Source organism: Daucus carota, chromosome 5 (assembly GCF_001625215.2).
Source record: "Daucus carota subsp. sativus chromosome 5, DH1 v3.0, whole genome shotgun sequence".
Taxonomy (NCBI): Eukaryota; Viridiplantae; Streptophyta; class Magnoliopsida; order Apiales; family Apiaceae; genus Daucus; species Daucus carota.
In genome coordinates this window covers 33,040,819-33,063,817 of record NC_030385.2, presented here as the reverse complement: position 1 = coordinate 33,063,817, position 22,999 = coordinate 33,040,819, and the positions used below count along the sequence as shown (strand labels likewise).

Here is a 22,999-nt window from a genome sequence, read left to right as displayed (position 1 = left end):
ATACATTGTAAGATGAATTTGATGTTTACACAGCCCCTTTCACTTCTAGTCAGTAGTTGGAAAGAGAACAACGACACCGGTCCACTGGATGAAACACTAACAATAGATAGAATTTCAGGTAACAATTAATACTAAATCTATGAGAGTTTGCTATATTTCGTGTAATTCTAAATTTATGAGAGTTTGCTATATTTCGTTCAAGACATTTTCGTAAGGATGAGGAGTTCAAGAGACAATCTTTCACACTCTTTTACCACTTCTTTATACTTTCCTCAATATGCATGCACTTGAAGTTTTATATATCTTGGCTGATGGGCTGACAAAAGATTTTTGTATGAACAGCTTCTGTCTAGCTTGTTTAACTATATAATTGACTCACCATGGCACAAGTGCAGAACCAACCCTTTATCTAAACATTTTGAAATAGTTATCTAAAATAGTGCGCGATGATAAAAATTAAAACTACATGTCTACTCCCACATCATCAGAATAAAAATTACATGTCTTCTCCCACATCATCATTGGATACATTCACAATAAAGGTTACGATAGATAAGTAACTTGCCTAGTGGTTTTAATATTTTGTTATGTCCCTAATGAAAGCATGAATTGCATGATCAGCTGATCCACCTTGTGCAGTAGCTTTTTGAGAGTTCTCCTTGAGTTGTTTCACTCTTTTCCTTAGTTCTTTTCCTTCAACACTTTCCAAGTCCATGAACCTCTCTACAAGCATAGTAATTTCATCCCTTTTCATCAGTGTTTCGACCCCTGTTTCTCTCTTCACTCTCCAACCAGCCCCCCAATCGTCAACAATCATCTTACTATTGGGAACTTGATCCCACGCCAATGGTGAAGTTATCATTGGCACACCAGCAAAGACACCTTCTTTAGTCGAATTCCATCCACAATGCGTCCAGAAGCCTCCCACGGAAGGGTGAGATAAGACCCTCAGTTGGTCACACCATGGCACAACCATTCCCCTATCAGAATTACCACCATTAATTTTAGATGCCTCTATGCGTGTAACCCATAAATAATGCACACCAGCATCATGAATTCCAGCGACAATTTCTTTCACCTGATCATCGGAGAGAGAAAGAAAGCTTCCCTGAGAAATGTACAAAACAGAGTTTTCTGCTTGATTGTCTAACCATTTGATATAACCGGGCACACCTTGGTTATTACATGTAGTGGATTTGATTTGGAAGTACGGTATGGCAGGACCAATATTGTAGATTGGCAGTGAAAGCTGACTTTTGAGAGAATTGATAACTTGTTCTTCAAGATCAGAGATCGAAGAAAACAGAAGATGGTTTGATTTTTGTGCACATGAAACAGCTTCAAGACATTTGTACAGGACTTGTTGACCTTTTCCATAGAATGGCGTTGGAAGATCAAGAATTCGTGTTGATGGTACCCCAGGAATGTAATCTATCTGAGTTTCTCCTTGTTCTACAAACACACATTTAACATAATATTGGAAAAATGAACAGAATGACCATTGCTGGTATATCAGTAGTAGTTCTAATCTAACTAGTCATTAAACTTTCGACATTTCAAATATACCTCATGTAGGAACAAGTTGAAGAAAGCAAAACTTGAACAAGTAGAAGCAATGTGTGAAAACTTGAAGTTAAGCAATGTGCACATGTTCTGAACTGACCTGATAAATTGAGTAGAGGCAAATGGCGATTTTGACAGAGAAGATGGTAGTGCAAGACCATGGAGAACGCCGTAGCTGACATTGGCCAAAACGCGGCTGTAGGAATATTCCCCTGTATACTCAAGCCCCAAGTTAAAAAAGGATCGTATAATATAACCACTGGCTTAGGCTGAAGGCCCTCTATGACCAGCTCAACAGGAGCTTTCATTTCTGTAGAAGTAGCTTTGATGAAGCCAGGATGATCCGCAGCACGAACCAGCTCAGAAGGAATGACATTGGGGATAGTTTGGAACTGAATGTTGTCCGGTGGCTTGGTCTCAGAGCTTAAGAAACCGAGCCACTCTTCGGTAACAATCAGGGTAATGAGAAAATGAGGTTGCTTAGTTGCTAGCATCTTGCAGAAGTTTATCATAGGGTTGATATGGCCTCTGCCTGGAAATGGTATGGCCACCAAGTGAGCAGTGAGAGCTGCTTCCAACCCTAACGTCGACCCCATTCTCGTAAGTTGTAAAGATCGATGAGAAATCAGATGATATTTAGGGAGCTTATATATTGGGAAATTCCATTTCTTCGTCATGTTTCCTCAATCTTCATCATTAAAAATTTAGTCTCACTCATTTTTAGTCACTATTTTCTCGTACAATTTTCTTTCTTCATAATTTATTTTTTTTATAATTTTTCATTTCATTCTTTCCTCGTTCCAAATTTTATCAACATCGAGTCAGGAGTCTCCCTGAAAGAATCCAACTCCAAAATATTTAAATGAGCTTGGTTACAGAGCAGCACACTTGACAAGAAAGTGAACAAGTTAGCTCTTTATTGGTCAAGATCGCTTCTCGTTTTCTTAAAATCATGTTACTTTGGCTTTGATAAACGTAATCTTTGCCCATTGTCATAATATTAATGCGTGACAGCCCCGTCCCCTTATTCCACTGAATCTTGTTAGCAAATACAATTACACTAATTTTCTAAAAACCAGATCACCATCAAAATTGACCAGGAACTTAATTAATTATTATCAATCTTGAGGTTTAGAAAAAACATTAAACTGAGAAGGCTGGTGACTAATTGTGTGCAGGCAAGATGTTGCTGATCAAAGCATCAATGGCATTCTCAGATGATCCACCTTTTGCTGTAGCTTGGCGACAAATCTGCTCAAGTTTTTTCGCTCTTTGCCTCATCTCTTTCCCCTCATCACTTTCCAAGTCCATAAACCCCTTGACAAGTCTTGAGATTTCAGCCCTTGTCACCAATACTTCAACCGCTGTTCGCCTCTTGACTCTCCATCCAGTCTTCCAATCCTCCACAATGGTCTTACTATTTGTAAACTGATCCGACAGTATAGGCAACGTGAGCATTGGAACACCAGAAAACACGCCTTCTTTGGTAGAATTCCACCCACAATGTGACCAGAAACCGCCAACAGAAGGATGACACAGGACCCTTAATTGATCACACCAAGACACAACCAGCCCTTTCGCGCTATCAATCACAGAAGCTTCCATTCTTGTTGCCCACAAATAGCTCACTCCACTATCAAGAACCCCTGCAACAATTTCTTCCATTTGATCACCAGAAACCGAAAGAAAGCTCCCTTGAGAAATGTACAAGACAGAATCATTAGGCCGACTGTCTAACCATCTGATATAATAAGGGATGTCTTGATAATTATCAGCAGAACAGCTTTGTTTGATTTTGAAGTAAGGGATGGCAGGACCAATGGTGTAGACAGGCATGGAAAACTCGACTTTCAGAGCATCAATAACTTGGTGTTCGAGCTCATAAACTGAAGTGAAAAGAAAATACTGTGCCTTTTTTGCCTGTGAAAGGGCTTCAAAAAGTCTATGAAGGATATCTTGACCTCTACCATAGTATAGTGATGGAAGATCTAGTACGCGTGTTGGAGGAACACCAGGGATGTAATCTATCTCAATATTTCCTTGCTCTGTATTTAGTCAAATGCCAAATTTACAAACAAAAAACCAATATAACAGTATAACAGTATGAATGTGGAGATTATGTAATTTCATTTTTAACTAACCTGACAAGTTAGTTACCGGAAAGTGGCCATTTTGCACAAGGAGATGACGATACTGGTACATCGAAAACACAGTAGCAGACATTGGCCAAAATGAAGCTACAGGAATATTCATTCGGTTCCCTACTTCTGGGATCCACATTAGAAAGAAATCGTAAATAATCAGCATAGGCCGCAAAGCCAAGTGGTCAATTAGTCGTGCTACATGCTCTTCCATCTTCGTTAATGTTGCTTCGAAGAAACCTGAAAAATCAGCAGCACGGACCAGCTCAGACGGCAGGACATTAGGAATCGTTCCAAAAGTTAAGTTATGTGGCACCTCTTCAGAGATTAACAGCCCATGCCACTCCTCAGTAACAACCAAGGTTATTATTATATCAGGTCGCTTGATAGCTAGTACTTTGCAGAAGTTGATCAGAGGATTAATGTGGCCTCTGCCCGGAAATGGTACAGCCACCAGGTGAGCCGTGGTAACTGGTTTCAAGTCTGGCATTGGTCCCGATGAGTGTGGAAATGAGGAGATTGTTTGATTTTATTTACTTACAGTGACTCTGTGAGCTTGTTTATCGAGTTCCACTTGTTGTGCAGTATAAATTAATAATGAACAAGTAGTTGCTGAGTATCTGCATATCTTCTCGTTTTCTTCAAATCATGCTGCCTTTGCTCTAATAAACGCAAACTTTGGCGTTACCTATTTGTCTGTTTGATGTTATCCAAAAGATACATTTAAAGTAAAGAGTTTTCATTAAAAAATATTCGATATGCTCTTGATTCTCAGCACTGGCAGGCGTTTAACATAAGGGTAGATGCAGACGAGGCCCGTGCCTAAGGTATCAAGTCTCAGAGCAAGCTCCTCAATGGCACTGGGACAGTCTTACTAAGCATACTAATAACTTTGCCTCAGACATCAACAATATAACAAGAATTGAACAGACTTGGTCAAGGTATCGAAATTCAAAACATGAAAGATAAACTTAATCTAGAGCAATATTTTGCAAGGGCAGATAATCATTTAGAATAAACAAGTAATGTTTTGCTTTCGACAAGATTAATGTTTTCAGTCTCCTGTAAAGGGAGTTAACACAAATAAACTGATGATACTGAAATTTATTCGAATAATCTGGTGTTCATCTGGCAAACATGCAGAGAAGCTTAATCCCTGTCCGATTCCAAAATGTCCTGAATGAAAGCATCGATGTCATTCTCAGATGATCCGCCTTCTGCAGTAGCTTGGCGAGCAATCTCTTCAAGTTCCTTCACTCTTTTCCTCATCATTTTCCCTTCTTCGCTTTCCAAGTCCATAAACCTCTTTACAAGTCCAGCAATTTCGTTCCTTGTTACTAACTTTTCAACTGCAGTTGATCTCTTGACTCTCCATCCAGTCTTCCAATCATCAACAATGGCATTACTATTCATGTTTTGATCAAAGATTATAGGGAAAGTTAGCATTGGAACACCAGCAAACACACCTTCTTTAGTAGAATTCCAACCACAATGTGACCAAAAACCGCCAACAGAAGGATGACACAAGACTCTTAACTGATCACACCAGGGCACAACCAACCCCTTCTCACCACTAACCCGAGAAGCTTCCGTTTTAGTTACCCAGAAATATCTCACCCCACTATCAAGAACCCCAGCAACAATTTCGTCCAATTGAACACTTGAAACAGAAAGAAAACTCCCTTGAGAAATGTACAGGACAGAATTATTAGGCTGATTGTCTAGCCATTTGATATAATGAGGGGCATCAATATTAGTCGACAAGTTTTGTTTGAGTTTGAAGTCAGGGATTGCCGGACCAATGACATAGACAGGCATGGAAAGCTCAGCTCTCAGAGCATCGATGGTTTGTTGTTCAAGCTCGTAAAAGGAAGTAAATAGAATACACTGTGTTTCCTTCACCATTGACATAGCTTCAAGAATTCCAGGCAGGATTGCTTGACCACTTTCATGAAATGATGAGGGAAGATCTAGTACGCGAGTCGAAGGTACACCAGGAATGTAATCTACCTCATTCTCTCCTTGCTCTTTAATCGAATTCAAATCAAAATGAGGAGACAAAGCACAAACTAAATTATCAAATGTACAAATTTTGTTGCAATTTTAATATATAGCAAGTATAAAATTATTGCAAATCATTTCAAACTAACCTGACATGTTGTGAACTGGGAGATCACCATTTTGTACAAGAAGATGATGGTGCATGAACATCGAAAACATCCGAGCCGACATCGGAGAAAGTGCAGCCACCGGGATATTCCTCTTGTTCCCTAGCCCTGGTACCCAAGACAGAAAATAATCGTAAATAATTACCAGAGGCCTCGAGTCCAGCTGGCGAATCAAGCACTCCACCGGCTCTTCCATCTTCGTTAATATTGCTTTATAGAAACCCGAATGATCAGCAGCTCGAACCAGCTCAGATGGTAAGACATTAGGAATGGTACCGAAACTAATGTTAGGTGGCAGCCCTGTTTCGGAGCTTAGAAATCCTAGCCACTCCTCAGTGACAACAAAGGTGATGAGCCAATCAGGTTGCTTGGAAGCTAGTTGGATGCAGAAGTTCATCATGGGGTTGATGTGGCCTCTTCCAGGATATGCAATCGCCACTGCGCGGCGTTGGATGGATGGTGGGGAGTCTCCGGAAGTAGAGCCCATTTCAGACGAAAAGTAGGATGGTCTGCAGAACTAGTTGTAAATTTGAATGCTGAACGTCAGTTTTTTTGGAGGTTTGTAATCTAACGTATCTTCAATTGGATTTGTTCCAAATTTTCTTAATATAGTCGGACCTTAGTTGGCAAACATTAATTAGATACAGAAGTTTAAACTACCTCAATGAGGAAATGAATCTAAAGAGAGGGGCATCCGAACGAGTCCACCATTAGCATCCGAACGAGTCCAATACGGGCACCCCATTAGCATCCGAACGATTTCAATAGACCGTTAAATAGGATGTCATGTCAAATGACGTTAGCACCCTTACTGAAGTAAAAACATAATCAATGCGCATGGTTCCTCCTCAAATGCTTGTAGCTTTCGAGGAATGTAAACTCTGCAAAGAACGTGACTATTCCCAGAAGAAGGTCCGGATACTGTAACCTCGCCCGAGAGTACCATGAATCCACTAGTGTCAAGTCTAGTTCTCATCGCCCTTGTTTTCTTCCTTTATATTTCGGAGATGATTAATTACAAAAATTGAACAGAAGAGCATCCAGGTTACAGTTAAGCGACTAATTGTTTGTTTCTTGCTACGTAGTCATAGCCTTCTGGCTATAGTTCAGCCATGGAAATAAATTTACTTCATAGATAATTATAGAAAAATTTTAAGAGTAGAATTTCAGATATCTAAACATGGAGCTGACCAGAACATGGGCAATTTAGTATTAACCTTAATAGTTTATTCTTAGAAACAATAACTAAACAATTACCATTCGAATAATCTGGTACTATTCTGGTAACAATTAGGCAGAAAATTTTAATCTACTTTGGTTTGCAAAATGTTGTCGATGAAAGCATCAAGAGCAATGTCAGATGATCCGCCTCTTGCTGTAGATTGGCGAGCTATCTCCTTATATTCTCTCACTCTTTTCCTCACCTCTTTCCCCTCATCACTTTCCAAGTCCATAAACCTCTTTACAAGTCTAGCAATTTCATCCCTCGTCGTTATTGTTTCAACTGCACTTCGGCACTTCACTCTCCATCCAGTCTTCCACTCTTCCACAATAGTTTTACTGTTTGTAATTTGATCCCACATTATAGGCAAAGTAAGCATGGGAACACCCGCAAACACACCTTCTTTAGTAGAATTCCATCCACAATGTGACCAAAAGCCGCCAACCGAAGGATGACACAGAACCCTCAACTGATCACACCAAGGCACAACCAACCCGTTCCCACTACTAATCCGAGAAGATTCCATTTTTGTTACCCAGAAATACGTCACTCCACTATCAAGAACCCCCGCAACAATTTCCTCCAGTTGATCACTAGAAACAGACAGAAAACTCCCTTGAGAAATGTACAGGACAGAACCATCAGGTTGATTGTCTAACCATTTGATGTAATCAGGGACATCTTCATCTTCAGTTGAACAATTTTGTCTGATTTTGAAGTAAGGGATGGCAGGACCAATGGCATGGACAGGCATGGAATACTCAGCTCTCAAAGCATCAATGACTTGCTGTTCGAGCTCGTAGACAGAAGTAAGTAAAAGAAAATTTGTTTTTTGCACCACCGAAACACCTTCAAGAGCTCTATGTAAGATAGGCTGACCTCTTCCATAAAATGGCGTGGGAAGATCAAGCACACGCGATGAAGGCACTCCAGGGATGTAATCTATCTCATTTTCTCCTTGCTCTAGTTTTAAGAAAACAACACATCAAAATTTATATAATAAATATAAATTTTAATCAAATTATAGTCAATTTAACTAGTCAATAAAATTGACATGTACTCAGGAACAGACAGAGTAAATGCAGGGGAGGACTGATTCATATCTTGGAGGCACGTAACAAATTTTCGGAAAGCATTTGTATATTATTAAATTTTGTAAAGGCATTTTTATAATTTTGTAAAGGATGACCAAATGAAACAATGTCACTCGTGCTTCTTACTAGATTCGTCTCCGGGTATATACATTAACTAGACAACTAACCTGACAAATTAGTTACTGGGAGATGCCCATTTCGCAATAGGAGATGATTGTGCTTAAACATCGAAAACACAGTGGCAGACATTGGCCAAAGTGAAGCCACAGGAACATTCCTCCTTCTGCCTAATCCAGGTACCCAACCAAGAAAAACATCATAAATAATTACCACAGGCCGCGAACCAAGCGTGTCAAGTAATTGCTCGATTGGCTCCTCCATATTGGTTAGCGTTGCTTCGACGAAGGCCGGATGATCAGCGGCTCGAACCAGCTCAGATGGTATGACATTCGGAATGGTGCCGAAACTTATGTTGGGTGGAAGGTCTGTTTCGGGGCCTAGAAATCCTAGCCACTCCTCGGTGACGATAAAGGTGATGAGGAAATCGGGGTGCTTGGAAGCTAGAAGCATGGAGAGGTTCATCATTGGGTTGATGTGGCCTCTGCCGGGAAATGGCAGCGCCACTACTCGGCGGCGGATGGACGGTTGGGAGTTGGGTGTTGTGAACTCCATGGAGGAGATATGATATTGGGTACGATGATGTGCAGGGGTCGTGACTTTATAAAGTTTAGTGAGCAGAAAAGCAGGTGCGCGAATTTAGTGAGCAGGAAAAGCAGGTGCGCAAACAAATCATATCTCGATACCCCAACAAAAATAATAATTTCACAGCGACCTTCCCAAACAAACTGGGTATCCAAAATATTAGGGGTGACAATTTCAGGCAACAGGTCGTGTTCGTGTCAGCAATTGGGTCAATTTCGGGTCAAGCTAAAATTATTAAAAATTGAATAAAATTGAAAATTAAAGTTATTAGAAATGAAATTCTAATTTCGGGTCATTCAGGTGATTTTCGGGTCACTTTCGGGTTTCTATCTCAGTAAATCGGGTTTCGGGTTGAGTCGGGTTTCGGGTCATGTCTGATATTGTCACCCCTAAAAATACTTGTCTAGATATAATCAAATCAAGTTTTTATACAAGAATATATGTTATTTAATTAAAAAAAATTATAATGCAAATTATATAGTTTTTAAAATTTAATTTCATTCCCAAATTTTCTTTAAATTATTTAAAAATAAGATAATTTTTAAAACTAAAAATACTATTTTATAAATTTAAAAATTAGATATCAACAAGTGTATAGACGTAGTGAAAATTATATGTTTTGCACCTTTTATTCTTGTTTTGAAATAAACTTTTCTATTTTTTAGATAAAACATATAAAATTATTTTCATATCAAAAAAATATATATTCATATAGCTCAAAATGGATGTAAATTTTAAAAATGAGAAACATACATTATATCTAAAAATTAATATATATACACATATATATATATATGTATAATATTTTTATTATAAATAATAAAATATGTCTTTTATAGTTTATTCAACTTTCAAGAAGTTATAATTATATTTACTTTATTAGCTTAACAAGTAAATTTATTAAAATCTACATTTAAAAGAAAAATAAAATAATGTAAATATAAAACTAAACTAGTAATATACTTAATATAATTATTATAAAGGAGAATAGGTGTATAAGTTTGAGAAGAGGCTGATGTGGATGAAATATAAATGACGGGCTTTCATTCAAATAGATGTCGGTGTCATTTGGTTCGAGAGTGGGTATGAGGGTATGGGGTTGGAATGAGGAATCGGGTTAAGATGGTATGGGGTTGAGGTATCATTTTTAATATCATGTGTTTGGTTGAGTGCTAGAATGAGCACATCTGATTTGAAATATTTTTAAGTGATTAACTATAATTAATTTAAAAAATTTTGAAATAATTTTTTATTATATTTTTGAGTCATCAATTTCATTTGGCACTAATAAATTGAATTTAAAGATATAAATAAAAATGAAATTAAAGAAAAAAAATTTGATTTCTCGCACCTATGTTTCATACCCACCTCCTCCCCTGGGTATGAGAATCTCATACCATGTAGGTTTGAGGTATGAGTTTGAAGCAAAAAAAATTTCAACCAAACATCATGTATGAGTTTGGAATGAACGAAACTTATAACTGATACGAGAAAAGCATGAACGAAACGACCGCATAGCGTGCTTATTTTTCTGTAGATAAAAATATATCTAACAAGTGAGGCCATTAGAGTAATAAACATGCAGCTAACTAGGTTTTATAGCTGAAGATGCTCTTGTCATCTTGCTATACATATTTAATATATATAAAAATTACTTCGATTTACCGATACAATCACATATATGTACCTATACTTGGGATTATATGTTAGCTTGGATTCTTTCTCGTTTACAACTTAATTAACTTGAACTGTGTCGGACCGATCTTTAACGAATACATACACTATCAACTTACAAATTCATAACTAGGAACTAGCTTTAGAACTGCATCGTATGTGCATATATATATCCTAGTGGCAAGCATCAATTATAAATTGATAAGTCCATTTACTTTTAATGTCAGAGACAGCACCGTCACTTCCATTTGTGATCAATAAATTAGGCAACGTTAACTACACTTATACTCTAAATCTCACATGCATGATCCAGTTGACTTCCTATCATTTTTCTCACATTCTTAAAGAACTTCGTTCACACTTTTGTTTTTATATTGTAATTAACTATCTCTTTATATCCCATATCTCTTTACATGCAGTGATGCATATAGCGTCTCGAACAGACTCATAATGTAGATTAGATGTAAATAAAGAGGAAACGGGACACGTAAATCATGTTAAATTAAGAAAGATATGAATAAATATATATAGAAATAGTTGAGCATTTCTGTAAGATTGATTCGACCTAGCTAGCTAGTTATGTCCAGAGAGACTCTCTCTTAGGAGGATCTTGCATGACAATATTGCTAGTAGGACCGAAATTAAGGTACTGCTGTTGAAGGCTATAGTCGAAATTATTTGTGGATAGATGAAGTGATTTGTCATCAGGGATCATCATCATCTGTTGTGCTGTAATTGGTATGTTGGGCTGCTGACTTTGCTGCTGCTGCTGCTGCTGCATCTGTAAACATAATATCTCTGCTTCGGCGACTGCAAGCTGCATTTGTAGCTGAGAGACTTGAGTTTGCAAGTAGGATATTGCCCCCACGCATCCGTAAACCGGGTCTCGCAATCTTGCATTTGCTTCGAAGACTAAACTGCTCACTGCATCTCCCCTCTGTTCAACTGGAATCTCCTGCAACAGATATAGCCATGTCACAGAGAGAGAGAGAGAGAGAGAGAGAGAGGGAGGGAGAGGGGGAGAGAGAGAGGGGGAGGGAGAGAGAGAGAGAGAGAGAGAGAGGATACCTGCAACATCTTGCTGACATTGCTAGCACCAAAGACTTTGTGAACAATGGCAAACTTATGAGGGTCATGAGGAGGGAAGTAAGGAGCAAAGATGCAGTCCTTGGCACAGCGGCGTCTCAACAACTTACACGAGGCACAAGGCGAGGCTCCTACCATGTTAGTGTTGTGATAACTGCTAAATATACACAACCAGATTGAATATACTTTTACGGAGGAAATCAAGGAGAGCCTTTATAGGAAGAAAAGGAACAATTGGCTTGCAGAGCAAAAAGTATGGCTTCTTAAAAGAATGACAAGATTGTAGGGACATATAGAATGCTTCATTAAAGTATGAAATGAATCAATTGTATACAAATTAAATCAAGAAGCTCATTAGACAAATACTAACAAGAAGTCGCAAGGTTGTGTGGAATGAGAGAAATTTGAAATTCAAGTACTCTGAGTTTGAAGAAAACTTTAGAAACACTTTGAAATTTACACTCTAGGACAATTGCGACTTGGTTCTTACAGCAGCGTGCAAGGGCAATACGGACAACTTTTGTAATACGTACAGCAGCATTGTGAGGTTGACCACCGCCTTGGCGCGTGATAGGATGCTACGTAGGTTTACAAGTCTCCATGTTCTTGTTTGACTCTTCCGGTATTAATATGTAGGGGTGGCAATCGTTTCGTTTCGTATACTTTCGTTTCGTGTATTTTCGTGTTTCGTGTACTCAAAGGTGAAACCCGTATCCGCCCGTTATTAATTTCGTGTACCTAATTTGAAACCCGTATCCGTTTCGAATCGTTTCGTGTATATTTCGTGTACTTTTCGTGTATATTATATATAAAAATATTAATATATTTTTTAATCAAAAAATGGATTTAATATATATTTTCCTTTATAAATTTAGTAAATGTGAATGATATATATTATACTTGTATACAATTCTTTATAAATTTGTTAATGTATCTACAATATATATCCACACATACATATAAATATATACTTTATACTCAATTATATATTTAATATATCATTACATATATATAATAAATATAATCTACAAATATTTCGTGTACTTTCGTGTATTTCGTGTACCCCAAATGAAAACCCATATCCGACACGAAATCTATCGTGTAATTTCGTGTTCGTGTACTTTCGTGTTTCTTGTATCGAAAATCAAAACCCGTATCCATTTTTTTCGTGTCGTTTCGTTTCGTGTTAGCGTGTTACGTGTCAAATTGCCAGGCCTATTAATATGTACTCCCTCCGTCCCCCTGAGTTGTATACATTGGGGGACGAGGACGCGGCACGGACTTTAATGCTCCCGTAAAAAGTAGTTGTGTAATTTATTTTTAAAATTTTCTTTTTCTGAATTAAAGTTTGGATGTTATATTTTTATTCAGAAAAAGAAAATCTCAAAAATAAGTTGCGGAACTATATTTTGTAAGAGCATTGAAATGCGTGTCGAGCAGTTGAAAAGAAACGTATACAATTAAATGGGACAGAGGGAGTAATCTCATCTCATCTATTAATACTATAAAATGCTACTCCCTCCGTCCCTCGGAGATGTACACGTTTGGAATGGACACGGACGCTAAGAAAAGTGTATAAAATAATATAAAGTAATGAGAAAGAGAAAGAAAAGTAGGTAAAGTGGTGGGACCATGCATATTTAATTGATAGATTTGAAAAAGTAGATGGAAGTAGGGGTGTCAATGGAGCGGATATCCGGTCCGACCCGGTCCGATCCAAGAGCTAACGGAGCGGATATGGATCACCTAAAATAATATCCGATCCGAAAAAAATCCGATCCGGAAAATATCCGATCCGATATGTATAGGATATGGATTTAATACGATCCGATCCGAAAAAAATCCGATCCGACTTATATATATATATATGTGTGTGTGCGCGCGCGCGCGCGCTCTATTAAGATATTACATATGTAAATAAATAAATAAAATTAAATAGCATTTGAACTTGGATAATTGAACTGCATTAGTACAACCTATTTCAATTTTAAGTTTCTCATATTTTATTAGAAAATTTGTAATATATATAAATTAACGTAGTGTTTCTCAATCCTAAACTCCCGGAATTTATTAAAGACTTGTAATATTTGAACAAGTGTATTTTTGTATTTTAAAACACTACATTTTGAATTTATAAATTTTTATTATAAGTGATTCCAACAAATTTTTATAAGTGAAGAAATTTTTTTTTTGTTTAAATATAAACGGAGCGGAGCTCCGATCCGAAAATCCGTGATCCTACGGATTAGGATATGGATCACACTCTAAAAAATTCGGTTGAAATCCGATCCGAATCCGAATCCGGTAAAATTAAACGGATCAGGATATGGATCATGTCTGATCCGATCCAGATCCGATCCATTGACACCCCTAGATGGAAGTAGTGAGTGAGTGGGATTTTTATATTATAAAAGTATACTCTTTTGGGAAAGTTTTGAAATGTATAGAATTGAATGGGACATCCCGAAAAAGAAAATGTATAGAAATCAGAGGGACGGAGGGAGTACTAGGCTTAGTTGTCAACTACTGTATGAATGGAAACAGGAAGATATAGTATATTACTGTTATGTGTATCTCGCAAATTCGCCACACCCTTAAACTTAATTAATTAAAAGAAATGTATATGTGTACACAATTAAACATACATGTGTTTCTTACAGAATCTGAAATCTCGTTTGACTTTCAGTTTTATTAAAGAGACAACAAGTATATATGAACATTTCCACCCTATCTCACAGTCAAATCATCTTCACATTTTGAAATTTGCATTCGATGTTTAGACCAGCTAGCTAGGCTGGTGAGTAAGTGAGTACAAAGTTTTTTTATATCACGAATGCTGGAGAGATAATTCTGTAATTTGAAATATTTATTTAAATAATTATAAGATTATAATTAATTTATACATGTTATAATTTTACCTAACACCGCGGTCACTTGTATAGTTGTATGAAACCTAAAGAGGGACGAATTAAATAAAATTTGTTTCAGAATGATTAGGTAAATTATCTAGAATTTTTGTTTATTCTACTTCAATACTAATCTCGAGTAATCCAACTTAGGTACATCATGAGTTATATCAGTTAATATTGAAGTAACAACGATTACTTAAAATATGAACAATTTTTTGTTGTGAAAGGTGAGTTTTTAATATATTCACTAATGTGTCATACTTTTTTTTCGATAAAAAAAATAAAGTATAACAATAACTAATTTGTTTGCCGAATATCTTTCTGGAAAATTTGTTAAGAATTTTCAGATTCATGAACTCATTTTATATTATATAAATGGGTCCTTCTAGTGTGTACAACTCCTAATTTTTTAGAGGTCGTTTGGTAGATCGGAAATTAGTTAGGTATTTAAAATACCTATGAAGTGTTCATATATGCAGTTGTTTGGTTGACTTAAAATACAGTAAGTTGAAGTCACCAGGAAGTTACATTAGCTGGAAGTTTCATTAGCTGTAGAACGTAGGAAGTTACTTACTCCCCCCTCGGTTACTCAGACTTCCTGCATCACGCACCTAATTTAAATTTTTTGTAATATAACATAAAACTACATAATCCACTCTAAAATAATATACTAATACATATAATATTAATAATAATTAATTAAATTTAAAAATTATAATTATAATTTATTTATTTATTCATTATGTGCAACTTAAAATATTATTGTGGGACACACGTAAATTTAATGAAAAAACTTAAATTGTTCTAAAATAATATATTGACACATATAATAGTAGAAATAATTAGTAAATTTCAAAAAATTATAGGATTGTTATTAGTATTGTTATTTTATGTAACTCAAAATATAATTGTTAAATTGTATTTCTTCATTAACAAAATTATAGAATATGTTCATTTGATCTAATAAAATAATAAAAAGAAAATGACAACATATTAATAATATTATTTTGTCAAAATCTTATAAATATCAAAAGTCAGGAATAAACTGAATACTTAATTTGTTTAATAAATTAATATGTAAATAGTTATATAAAATATATCTTAGGTCAATGTTATAATAAGAAATAATAATATATAAAAATATTGATCAAATTATTTTTATAATAAATTAAAGGATAAAAATGTTATTCAAAATTTATTAATAATAAATTTAAAATTTGGTTAAACAAAATAATGAACATAATTAGTATAGAATTCACTTTTATCAACCAAATATGTTTATTAGATTTCTCATATAATTTTGTCAACCAAACATGTTTATTAAACTTCCTAGGTAGTTTTTATGGAAGGGAAGTGTAAATATCTCTGGAAGCTACTTCCTACATCCAACCAAACTAGCACTAGTATTTTGATTCTTTTGAATTTTCATGCATGTAAGAAATTATTATTATTATTATTATTATTATTATTATTATTATTATTATTATTATTATTATTATTATTGGACCAATAACAATACGACGCCTACCTAAAAGTTGTTACTGGTATGGGCCCTCGGCAGGAAAATCCGTATATAAATTCACTACACATATATACTCCCCACCCAAACTCATATTATTCATAACTTGTAGCCCAGCCCAATTTATAATTCATGTGGACCACACAGTATGCAGAAATAAATAAATAAAAGTATAAAACGCTAACTTATAGCCCAAGACAGCACAAGACCTGCTTTCTTTTCCCTTACTCGATGATCTTACAAAAATGTTATTTATGGCGGCACTCTCACCTGTTATCTTGTAATTTAAATACACGCAAATAAAACTTTCATAATTTATCAAACCGGTAACAACTGCACTGCAGCTACAATGAGCCGTACTAATTCAGATAACGAAGCAAATAAAACGGCGATAGAGACTCCTGCACCTCCTCCAGTGGAGCCGATACGATTGCCGACAATCGAAGAAGTTCGAGGCCAAGATATTTGGAATAATTGTGGCGTTCGTAGCGTCGTTAGTGGTGTCATGGGTTTGTTTCTTTTTGAAATTTTCACTAGATTACTTTTCGACTCATTTTATTTATTCGAGTTTTGTTTATGGTTCAATTCGAGAGCGGACTAAAATACCACAATGCGGGTATATATAAAAAGGGTCTAAATTCCTTACAAGTGATTATTGTAGCAAATAATCCGCGATTTATGAATTTTATTCTCCTTGAGTCAATATAAAGTATAATTTGTTGCTAACTAGAGATTGCCGGGGATCATTATATAATCACTAATGATGTTTATTGGTTGTTTATATATTTTTTATATTGTATTGGTACTTGTAGTTCTACTCATGTAAGATTACATTTTGTTCAGTTTGGTAGAATGAAAGTAGGTTGTTGTAGCGGCAAAAATGTGATGATTGAAACATACATATATAGGAGATAATAGTTGAGGATCAATGAATATGATAGGGTGCAAAATTTGTGTGATTAAATTTGTGAAAACATGAATAAGATGAATGGATCGGATGAACATTGTTTGGGATAGAGCACTGGTTTAAATTTGTGGATTGAAATTGAACTTAAGGCTAAATAATGGCAAATTTAATACTGGAATTAGATGGTTTCTATGAATGAAGAGATGTGTTAAGTTGTATCGTGATGATGATTCTGTGTATCTTGTGCTGTTTTAATGTGTATAGGAGGTGGCCTTGGGTTGTTCATGGGATTGTTTCTAGGGGCTTTAGACAATCCTATAATGCAGGACCAAATGACAGGAAGACAACAATTTGTTTATACTGCAAAGCAGATGGGTAGCAGAAGCTGGGGTTCTTGTAAGGCTTTTGCTGTAATGGGCTTAATTTTTTCGGCTGCTGAATGTGTTGTTGAGAAGGTTATTCATTTATTCGATTGGTATGTGAAGTTTTATTTTGTCTATGAGAAGGGACAGGCGCGAAAGAAAACAATCAGTTGTGGGGATTATATATATCTGTCATATAAAGAACACTACTTTGTTGTTTATTATCTTCATAAATTTGAATTAGATGATTAATGGAAAATTCAGTTGAGTCACTTCTTTTTGGTACTTTTCTCGTTTGTCTTGTAGGCTCGTGCAAAACATGACATGGGAAACACAGTTGTTGCTGGATGTGTAACCGGAGGGGCGCTGTCAGCAAAAGGTAATGTCTTATATAATTACTTTCAACTCTTAACGATTTACTGGTATTGTAGATTCTCATGGTCATAGTTTTGAAGTTAAATGTGTTGCTTATCTAGCAGCACAATGGAGGTTAATATTTTATGATGAGTTGGTAATATCCTCCTCTGTCTTTCGGATGTTTCAACAGAATAAAATATACATATACACAATCATGCCAAAGTTTTCCAGAATATCATAGTTTTATGATTTAATCAAAGTTAGTGTTACATCATGTTGCAGTGCCATGAAAAATAGTTTATACAGACCCTTGATATTGATATTGAAAAAACAAGCATATCCTCCGCCATATCATGACACAAGAGAAGACAACAGATAACAATGTTAATGGTGTGCTTTAGATAAATGAAAGGAACGAGACAAAACTCTAACTCACTGACATGGCCCGTTTGATGTTTACTGTTTTCTAAACTTTCTCCCACCATTCCGGCATTTTCTTACCTTTAAATCTATCAACACAAAAGTAATTATCGGGTCTTGGTTTGATCGCAAGTTCTTTCCAAGGTCAGATACATTTTTTTTATCATTCCAATTAAATAAATAATTTACTGATATCATGTGCTATCAAGCCAACGCATGAGCCTTGTGAACCGGTACAACATTTTTATGTGATAACAGGCTAGCTTATTGGTGCATACTAATACACAGTCATACACCCCTGCAGTCCTCATAACTATTCCCTGAAATATAAGCTCTGATGTAGCTGTTCTGTATTTTTCAGCTGGACCACAGGCTGCATGTGTTGGTTGTGCAGGCTTTGCTGCATTCTCAGTGCTGATAGAGAAATTTCTGGAAAGACACTAGTGATTAGGTACCCATTAATATACCAGTTTCACAGAGGCATCAACTTAACTCAACCTGGAACAAAAGTAGAAGTAGTTCATCTCTTATATATCATATATTACAAATCTCATGCTCCCATGTCTACTGCCCACAAAGAATGCATATGTTGTTATCAGTTATGTCCATGGAATACAACAACTGTCTGATATGATGCAATCATGATTTACTCTTTTTTAGTATAATTAAGCCCCTCAGCCATTTAAGGTCATAATTTTCAGGGTTGTTTTTACAGTTTGTTGCCTACAATATCTATATATACCCATGCCTTCTAAATTACTTTGCCTATTTGCAATAGTTTCTCCGTATGTTAATGTTCCCGTAGCATGAGCGTTATCAGGCTGCAGTCCAGGACTCTGATTTTTTAGCATTAGTGCTCAGCTTTCTTCAAACGTGCATAATCTATTTACACAATAGATTAGTATTCTCAATGTTAATGTTAATCTGCGACTCTAACAAATTTGAAGTGTACATATTATCTTTTAAATGTTGAGAGATAAGTAAACAGAAGATGAACTGGAGAAGCATGCATTCTAGGCTGAAGTGATGGCTTTTTATCTTTTTTAACCTCTGATATAACTGTTTCATCAACATCCTACATGCTCATAGTTAAAACAAATTAGCAGACATGAGTTATAGATTAATTTAAGCTATATAAAAATGAGCACTGTATGTCTATAAGTACATACATATAGGGCCTTTGCTCTAAAGAAGAGAAAGGGACTTATGATACATATATAAAGGGAGTGATTAATGCGCAACTATAAACCCAGTGAAATCAGGAGGGGGGGTATTGAAACATGAGAGTGGGAGGATGGATGATCAATCTCAATCTAAGAATAGATGTGACGAGGACCCAATATTCACAAAAATACAAGAGTTCAGCACCTGAGAACTCAAGTCTGTGACATTGAACCCACGTGTAAACTTTTAATCTCTGTTTATACATACAGCCACACACACGTTCATAATTTTTGTATCCTGGTGTATATGAGTGTCCCGGGCCAGCACCAAGCTGCGCAGGGGACCATATTAAGTGCAGCTGTATATATGTACTTGTAAGTATACTCAGGTAAATTTACTCGTATAATTGTGCTTTCTTGAACAAGAGTTTGAATAGAGAATGTCATGCACACTGAATCAGAATTGTTTAGTTAAACCCAGTTCTTCCGCAGAACTGTTAGATACTAATCAAGTTAAAGTACTAGTTAAACACATGATTTCTGAGATACTATTTTGTCATTACTTTTGTAGCTTAACCCAAATTTAAAGCATAATGTTTAGGAATTGACGATGAGTACAGATTATGTTAATACTCTCTGTAGCTTGACCCATATTTTACGTAATCAGTTATATTATTTAAATCATAATGTTTAGCATAATTGAATGCTTGTATTGTTGTAGACATTCGCATTTCACTATCTAAGACATTTAAGTAGTTGTTGTTGCTAAATAAACAATGGCATGACTGTTAAGCAGCCACCTTGATTAAGAGACTAATTATATTTGTTAAAGAACCTTTCACACGTACTTGATAGAAATGAAACCTTGTCGCCAAAGACAGAGCCATGCTACCATACTCCAGGTATATATATATGTATTACAGGATAAGAATCCACACCTAACAATTGTTTTAGTCAGGATCACTTTGTTTATCAGATTTAAGGTAGATAGGCTGGTTTCAATCTTAATTTTTTTTTTAACATTCTGCTGATCGATACAGGAGAGCTTTGTAGCTACTTGAGTAATCTGTTAGTTGAAACTTAATCAAAACTAACGGCATCGATATTTCAAGTTTCATCATAAGTAGAGTGTCTGTGTGTGTGAATGCGGCTATCGCAATACTGACTCTTTTATCCTGTATATTTTTTATTGGTCCTATAGATCACAAAGGCTTCTAGTAACTGAACTTGTTTAGGTTCTAAATTATAAACTCCAGTATATGCTCAAGATCTCCTAAGTAATTAGGTCTACTAATCTAAGCATCATCTAGCTGTTAAAATTTTACCTGCATATAGTCAAATTTCGGAATACTGAATTTAGACACGAGAATTTCAACAAGAAAAAAACTGAGCATTTAGATTGTTATACTGAAATCATAATAAGATAATCTTACCATTCATAGTTTTACTTAAGCAACTAAGATATGATGCAAATTAAAGTTTTGTGAATATTAAGCAAACTACAGTGTGGAGGTAGAAGGTGTGGCAGCAGTAATCATGCCACTAACATCCACACTTCCAGCTTCAACTGCCTGTATATTGGAGCTACCTGGCGTGGCTCTCACAGTGACCCCCCGTTTCCGCTTTTTCTTCTCATAAGGCATGCCTCTGGCCTTGGACTGACTTTCTTTAACTTCCCTCAGATATATCCTAACCGCCCTGGCTCCAAATGGATTGGATTCAGGGCGGCCTCCATTCTCCTCATAGGCCGCCCTGAGGCGGCCTATGAGGGCATCTAAGCTACCCCACGCCTGCTTGAGCAAGCAGGCGCAAGGGGCAGGAGGATTCGGGTGTCCAAAATACGGACACCCTGCCCCGTGCACCTTAGTCTTCCCAAACTGGTCCAGGTACTTGAGAAACTCAATCACATGTGCACCACTGCACCTGCCTAGTGTCAACGGAGGCTTGTGGTTCTTCAGGTACTGTAAGAAGGTATTCCAGTCTCTCCGCTTCTGTGACTCGTACCTACTCAGCGGCGCTGCTGCTGATCCACCTCCATCTGCTGTCGGAGTCACAGCAGACGGCGATGGCGCCCCTCCTCCCCCTCCTCCTCCTCCTCCTCCTCCTGCTGCAGGTGCTGAACTCATTTTGTTTTCAAGTACCTAATGAAAATATGCATATGTGCATGAACCTTGTCACCTAGAGTGGGGATCAGAAGGGGGGATTTGTCACGGGGAATAAAGGATTATATATTGCTTTCATAAGATATCTGGGATTATTTGAGCCTTTTACTTTTCTAATGCTACTGTTCTGAGGGTTGAAATAGCAAGAGATAGAGGGAGAGTGGGAAATGAAAATGATAGGAGAACAATACAAATAAACAAAATAAAAGATATGCATGAACCAATAAATGAGTGAAAATTTAAAGTGAGTGAGTGACTGAGACAGACTCACTTGTGACTTGTGAGAGAGAATCCAAAGACAGATGAAAACCACCATTTCAAATTCATGTATTTGTATCTAGAATTTTATTTATTTTAGCAATTATTATTTTCATTTTATTTGATTATATCCAGTTGTGCCTTTAATACAGAAAATGACCCAGAGACTTGAAAAGAAAATATTCAAAGCTGGACAGCTATCACCTAATATATATTCCCTCTGTTTCTAATTTCTTGTAACGGTGATTCTTTTAAATGAAATTTAAAAATAAATTTATGATGGTAAAGATTGTATGTACATTTATTCGGACACCAATGGCCCTGAAACCCGACATAGGTTGATGATGCGTCATTTTCGTAAAAGATAAGCAGAAGAAAGTAGAGAATGGCTAGATTTGTTTTTTTCAAATATTTCACTTCACGTGGTGGGCCGTTGTTGAAGATTTGATTACAAAGTAATTTGTTCGGTAATAACAATCTCTTTCCCTTCCTAATTAAGAAATTTATTTACCCATGTCTAATCAAACGAAAATACTTACTTTTCATTTAGTATTTGATCATTTAGTGATAGGAGCCGGATTTATAATCTGATTTATTGAGATAAAATGTGAAAATTATCTTAAAATTGACCTGAAACTGAAATTTTATATCAAAATTATAAAAAATTTATTTATTCAATTTTAAGTGATTTTAACTTGACGCGAAATCAACACGGACATATTATGTGTTATCCTGAATTTTTTCCTATGAGGCATGCAGTGTTACAAAAATCGGGAATCGGAACTAATCGGTTGAGTTATCGAATCAAGGATTAATCGGAAATCGGGGAGTAATCGGAAGGATTAATCGGAGTGAAAATCGGATTATTTTAATATTAAAATATTATTTAATATTTAATTATTATTATATTAGCTATTTAGTAACTAATATATTTACTATATTCATAAACTCTATAATTATTCAGATTTAAAGTAACATAATATTTTAAATTTTAATAATTTATCATATATACTTTGATTAAGAAATATATATAAGGATTAATCGGATTTCAAAAATCGAATCGGCGGCCGACCTTGTAGGGGATTAATCGGTTAAATCGGAGATTTTTAGAACACTGGAGGCATGTTATATATGATAATTTGTTAATTTAGATAAAGTTTATTATTTGCAGAAAAATTGAATGCAACCTAACGTGTTGAATTGTCCATCATAATTTGTTTCAAGTCAATTTCATCGAAGGTCGAGATGTGACCAAATAAAATAAATTAAACCCATCTACAGACTACAATATA

The 22,999-nt window shown here is 35.8% G+C and overlaps 7 protein-coding genes across 8 annotated transcripts; 1 reads left to right on the top strand and 6 right to left on the bottom strand.

The window, feature by feature from the left end:
* Nucleotides 1–447: 447 nt before the first annotated feature.
* On the bottom strand, nucleotides 448–2,289 carry LOC108222405 (UDP-glycosyltransferase 87A1-like). Its single transcript, XM_017396321.2, has 2 exons — nucleotides 1,664–2,289; nucleotides 448–1,452 (listed from the first exon to the last, which is right to left on the bottom strand). The coding sequence occupies exons 1-2, from the start codon at nucleotides 2,238–2,240 to the stop codon at nucleotides 575–577; spliced, it is 1,455 nt and encodes a 484-aa protein (XP_017251810.1). The 5' UTR covers nucleotides 2,241–2,289; the 3' UTR covers nucleotides 448–574.
* A 339-nt stretch (nucleotides 2,290–2,628) lies between these two features.
* LOC108222492 (UDP-glycosyltransferase 87A1) lies at nucleotides 2,629–4,331 on the bottom strand. Its single transcript, XM_017396410.2, has 2 exons — nucleotides 3,705–4,331; nucleotides 2,629–3,608 (listed from the first exon to the last, which is right to left on the bottom strand). The coding sequence occupies exons 1-2, from the start codon at nucleotides 4,192–4,194 to the stop codon at nucleotides 2,728–2,730; spliced, it is 1,371 nt and encodes a 456-aa protein (XP_017251899.1). The 5' UTR covers nucleotides 4,195–4,331; the 3' UTR covers nucleotides 2,629–2,727.
* Nucleotides 4,332–4,720: 389 nt separating this feature from the next.
* Nucleotides 4,721–6,475, bottom strand: LOC108222459 (UDP-glycosyltransferase 87A2). The gene is made up of 2 exons (XM_017396378.2): nucleotides 5,855–6,475; nucleotides 4,721–5,731 (listed from the first exon to the last, which is right to left on the bottom strand). The coding sequence occupies exons 1-2, from the start codon at nucleotides 6,357–6,359 to the stop codon at nucleotides 4,854–4,856; spliced, it is 1,383 nt and encodes a 460-aa protein (XP_017251867.1). The 5' UTR covers nucleotides 6,360–6,475; the 3' UTR covers nucleotides 4,721–4,853.
* Nucleotides 6,476–7,059: 584 nt separating this feature from the next.
* On the bottom strand, nucleotides 7,060–8,970 carry LOC108220805 (UDP-glycosyltransferase 87A1). The gene is made up of 2 exons (XM_017394665.2): nucleotides 8,356–8,970; nucleotides 7,060–8,057 (listed from the first exon to the last, which is right to left on the bottom strand). The coding sequence occupies exons 1-2, from the start codon at nucleotides 8,858–8,860 to the stop codon at nucleotides 7,177–7,179; spliced, it is 1,386 nt and encodes a 461-aa protein (XP_017250154.1). The 5' UTR covers nucleotides 8,861–8,970; the 3' UTR covers nucleotides 7,060–7,176.
* Nucleotides 8,971–11,087: 2,117 nt separating this feature from the next.
* On the bottom strand, nucleotides 11,088–12,127 carry LOC108222436 (LOB domain-containing protein 12). Its single transcript, XM_017396356.2, has 2 exons — nucleotides 11,633–12,127; nucleotides 11,088–11,519 (listed from the first exon to the last, which is right to left on the bottom strand). Exons 1-2 carry the CDS (start codon nucleotides 11,786–11,788, stop codon nucleotides 11,142–11,144), a joined length of 534 nt encoding a protein of 177 aa, XP_017251845.1. The 5' UTR covers nucleotides 11,789–12,127; the 3' UTR covers nucleotides 11,088–11,141.
* A 4,158-nt stretch (nucleotides 12,128–16,285) lies between these two features.
* LOC108220113 (mitochondrial import inner membrane translocase subunit TIM22-4) lies at nucleotides 16,286–21,111 on the top strand. 2 transcript variants are annotated; one of them, XM_017393788.2, is made up of 4 exons: nucleotides 16,286–16,587; nucleotides 17,250–17,440; nucleotides 17,654–17,726; nucleotides 18,486–21,111. In XM_017393788.2, the coding sequence occupies exons 1-4, from the start codon at nucleotides 16,428–16,430 to the stop codon at nucleotides 18,566–18,568; spliced, it is 507 nt and encodes a 168-aa protein (XP_017249277.1). In that variant the 5' UTR covers nucleotides 16,286–16,427; the 3' UTR covers nucleotides 18,569–21,111. The 2 variants fall into 2 exon arrangements, with proteins under 2 accessions (XP_017249277.1, XP_017249278.1); XM_017393789.2 differs by having other exon boundaries at nucleotides 17,250–17,460.
* Nucleotides 20,696–21,638, bottom strand: LOC108220112 (protein LIGHT-DEPENDENT SHORT HYPOCOTYLS 5). Its single transcript, XM_017393787.2, has one exon. The coding sequence runs from the start codon at nucleotides 21,411–21,413 to the stop codon at nucleotides 20,787–20,789; it is 627 nt and encodes a 208-aa protein (XP_017249276.1). The 5' UTR covers nucleotides 21,414–21,638; the 3' UTR covers nucleotides 20,696–20,786.
* Nucleotides 21,639–22,999: the final 1,361 nt, after the last annotated feature.

Bases quoted from the DNA above. Each gene is read 5' to 3' on its own strand.
- LOC108222492 (XM_017396410.2), bottom strand. From the start codon at position 4,194: ATGCCAGACTTGAAACCAGTTACCACGGCTCACCTGGTGGCTGTACCA. The intron at 3,609-3,704 runs GTTAGTTAAAAA...GACTAAATACAG, and splicing joins TCCGGTAACTAACTTGTCAG to AGCAAGGAAATATTGAGATA.
- LOC108222436 (XM_017396356.2), bottom strand. From the start codon at position 11,788: ATGGTAGGAGCCTCGCCTTGTGCCTCGTGTAAGTTGTTGAGACGCCGC. The intron at 11,520-11,632 runs GTATCCTCTCTC...TATCTGTTGCAG, and splicing joins ATGTCAGCAAGATGTTGCAG to GAGATTCCAGTTGAACAGAG.
- LOC108222459 (XM_017396378.2), bottom strand. From the start codon at position 6,359: ATGGGCTCTACTTCCGGAGACTCCCCACCATCCATCCAACGCCGCGCA. The intron at 5,732-5,854 runs GTTAGTTTGAAA...ATTCGATTAAAG, and splicing joins CCCAGTTCACAACATGTCAG to AGCAAGGAGAGAATGAGGTA.
- LOC108220113 (XM_017393788.2), top strand. From the start codon at position 16,428: ATGAGCCGTACTAATTCAGATAACGAAGCAAATAAAACGGCGATAGAG. The intron at 16,588-17,249 runs GTTTGTTTCTTT...TAATGTGTATAG, and splicing joins CGTCGTTAGTGGTGTCATGG to GAGGTGGCCTTGGGTTGTTC. The intron at 17,727-18,485 runs GTAATGTCTTAT...TGTATTTTTCAG, and splicing joins AGGGGCGCTGTCAGCAAAAG to CTGGACCACAGGCTGCATGT.
- LOC108222405 (XM_017396321.2), bottom strand. From the start codon at position 2,240: ATGACGAAGAAATGGAATTTCCCAATATATAAGCTCCCTAAATATCAT. The intron at 1,453-1,663 runs GTCAGTTCAGAA...GTGTGTTTGTAG, and splicing joins GCCTCTACTCAATTTATCAG to AACAAGGAGAAACTCAGATA.
- LOC108220805 (XM_017394665.2), bottom strand. From the start codon at position 8,860: ATGGAGTTCACAACACCCAACTCCCAACCGTCCATCCGCCGCCGAGTA. The intron at 8,058-8,355 runs GTTAGTTGTCTA...TCTTAAAACTAG, and splicing joins CCCAGTAACTAATTTGTCAG to AGCAAGGAGAAAATGAGATA.
- LOC108220112 (XM_017393787.2), bottom strand. From the start codon at position 21,413: ATGAGTTCAGCACCTGCAGCAGGAGGAGGAGGAGGAGGAGGAGGGGGA.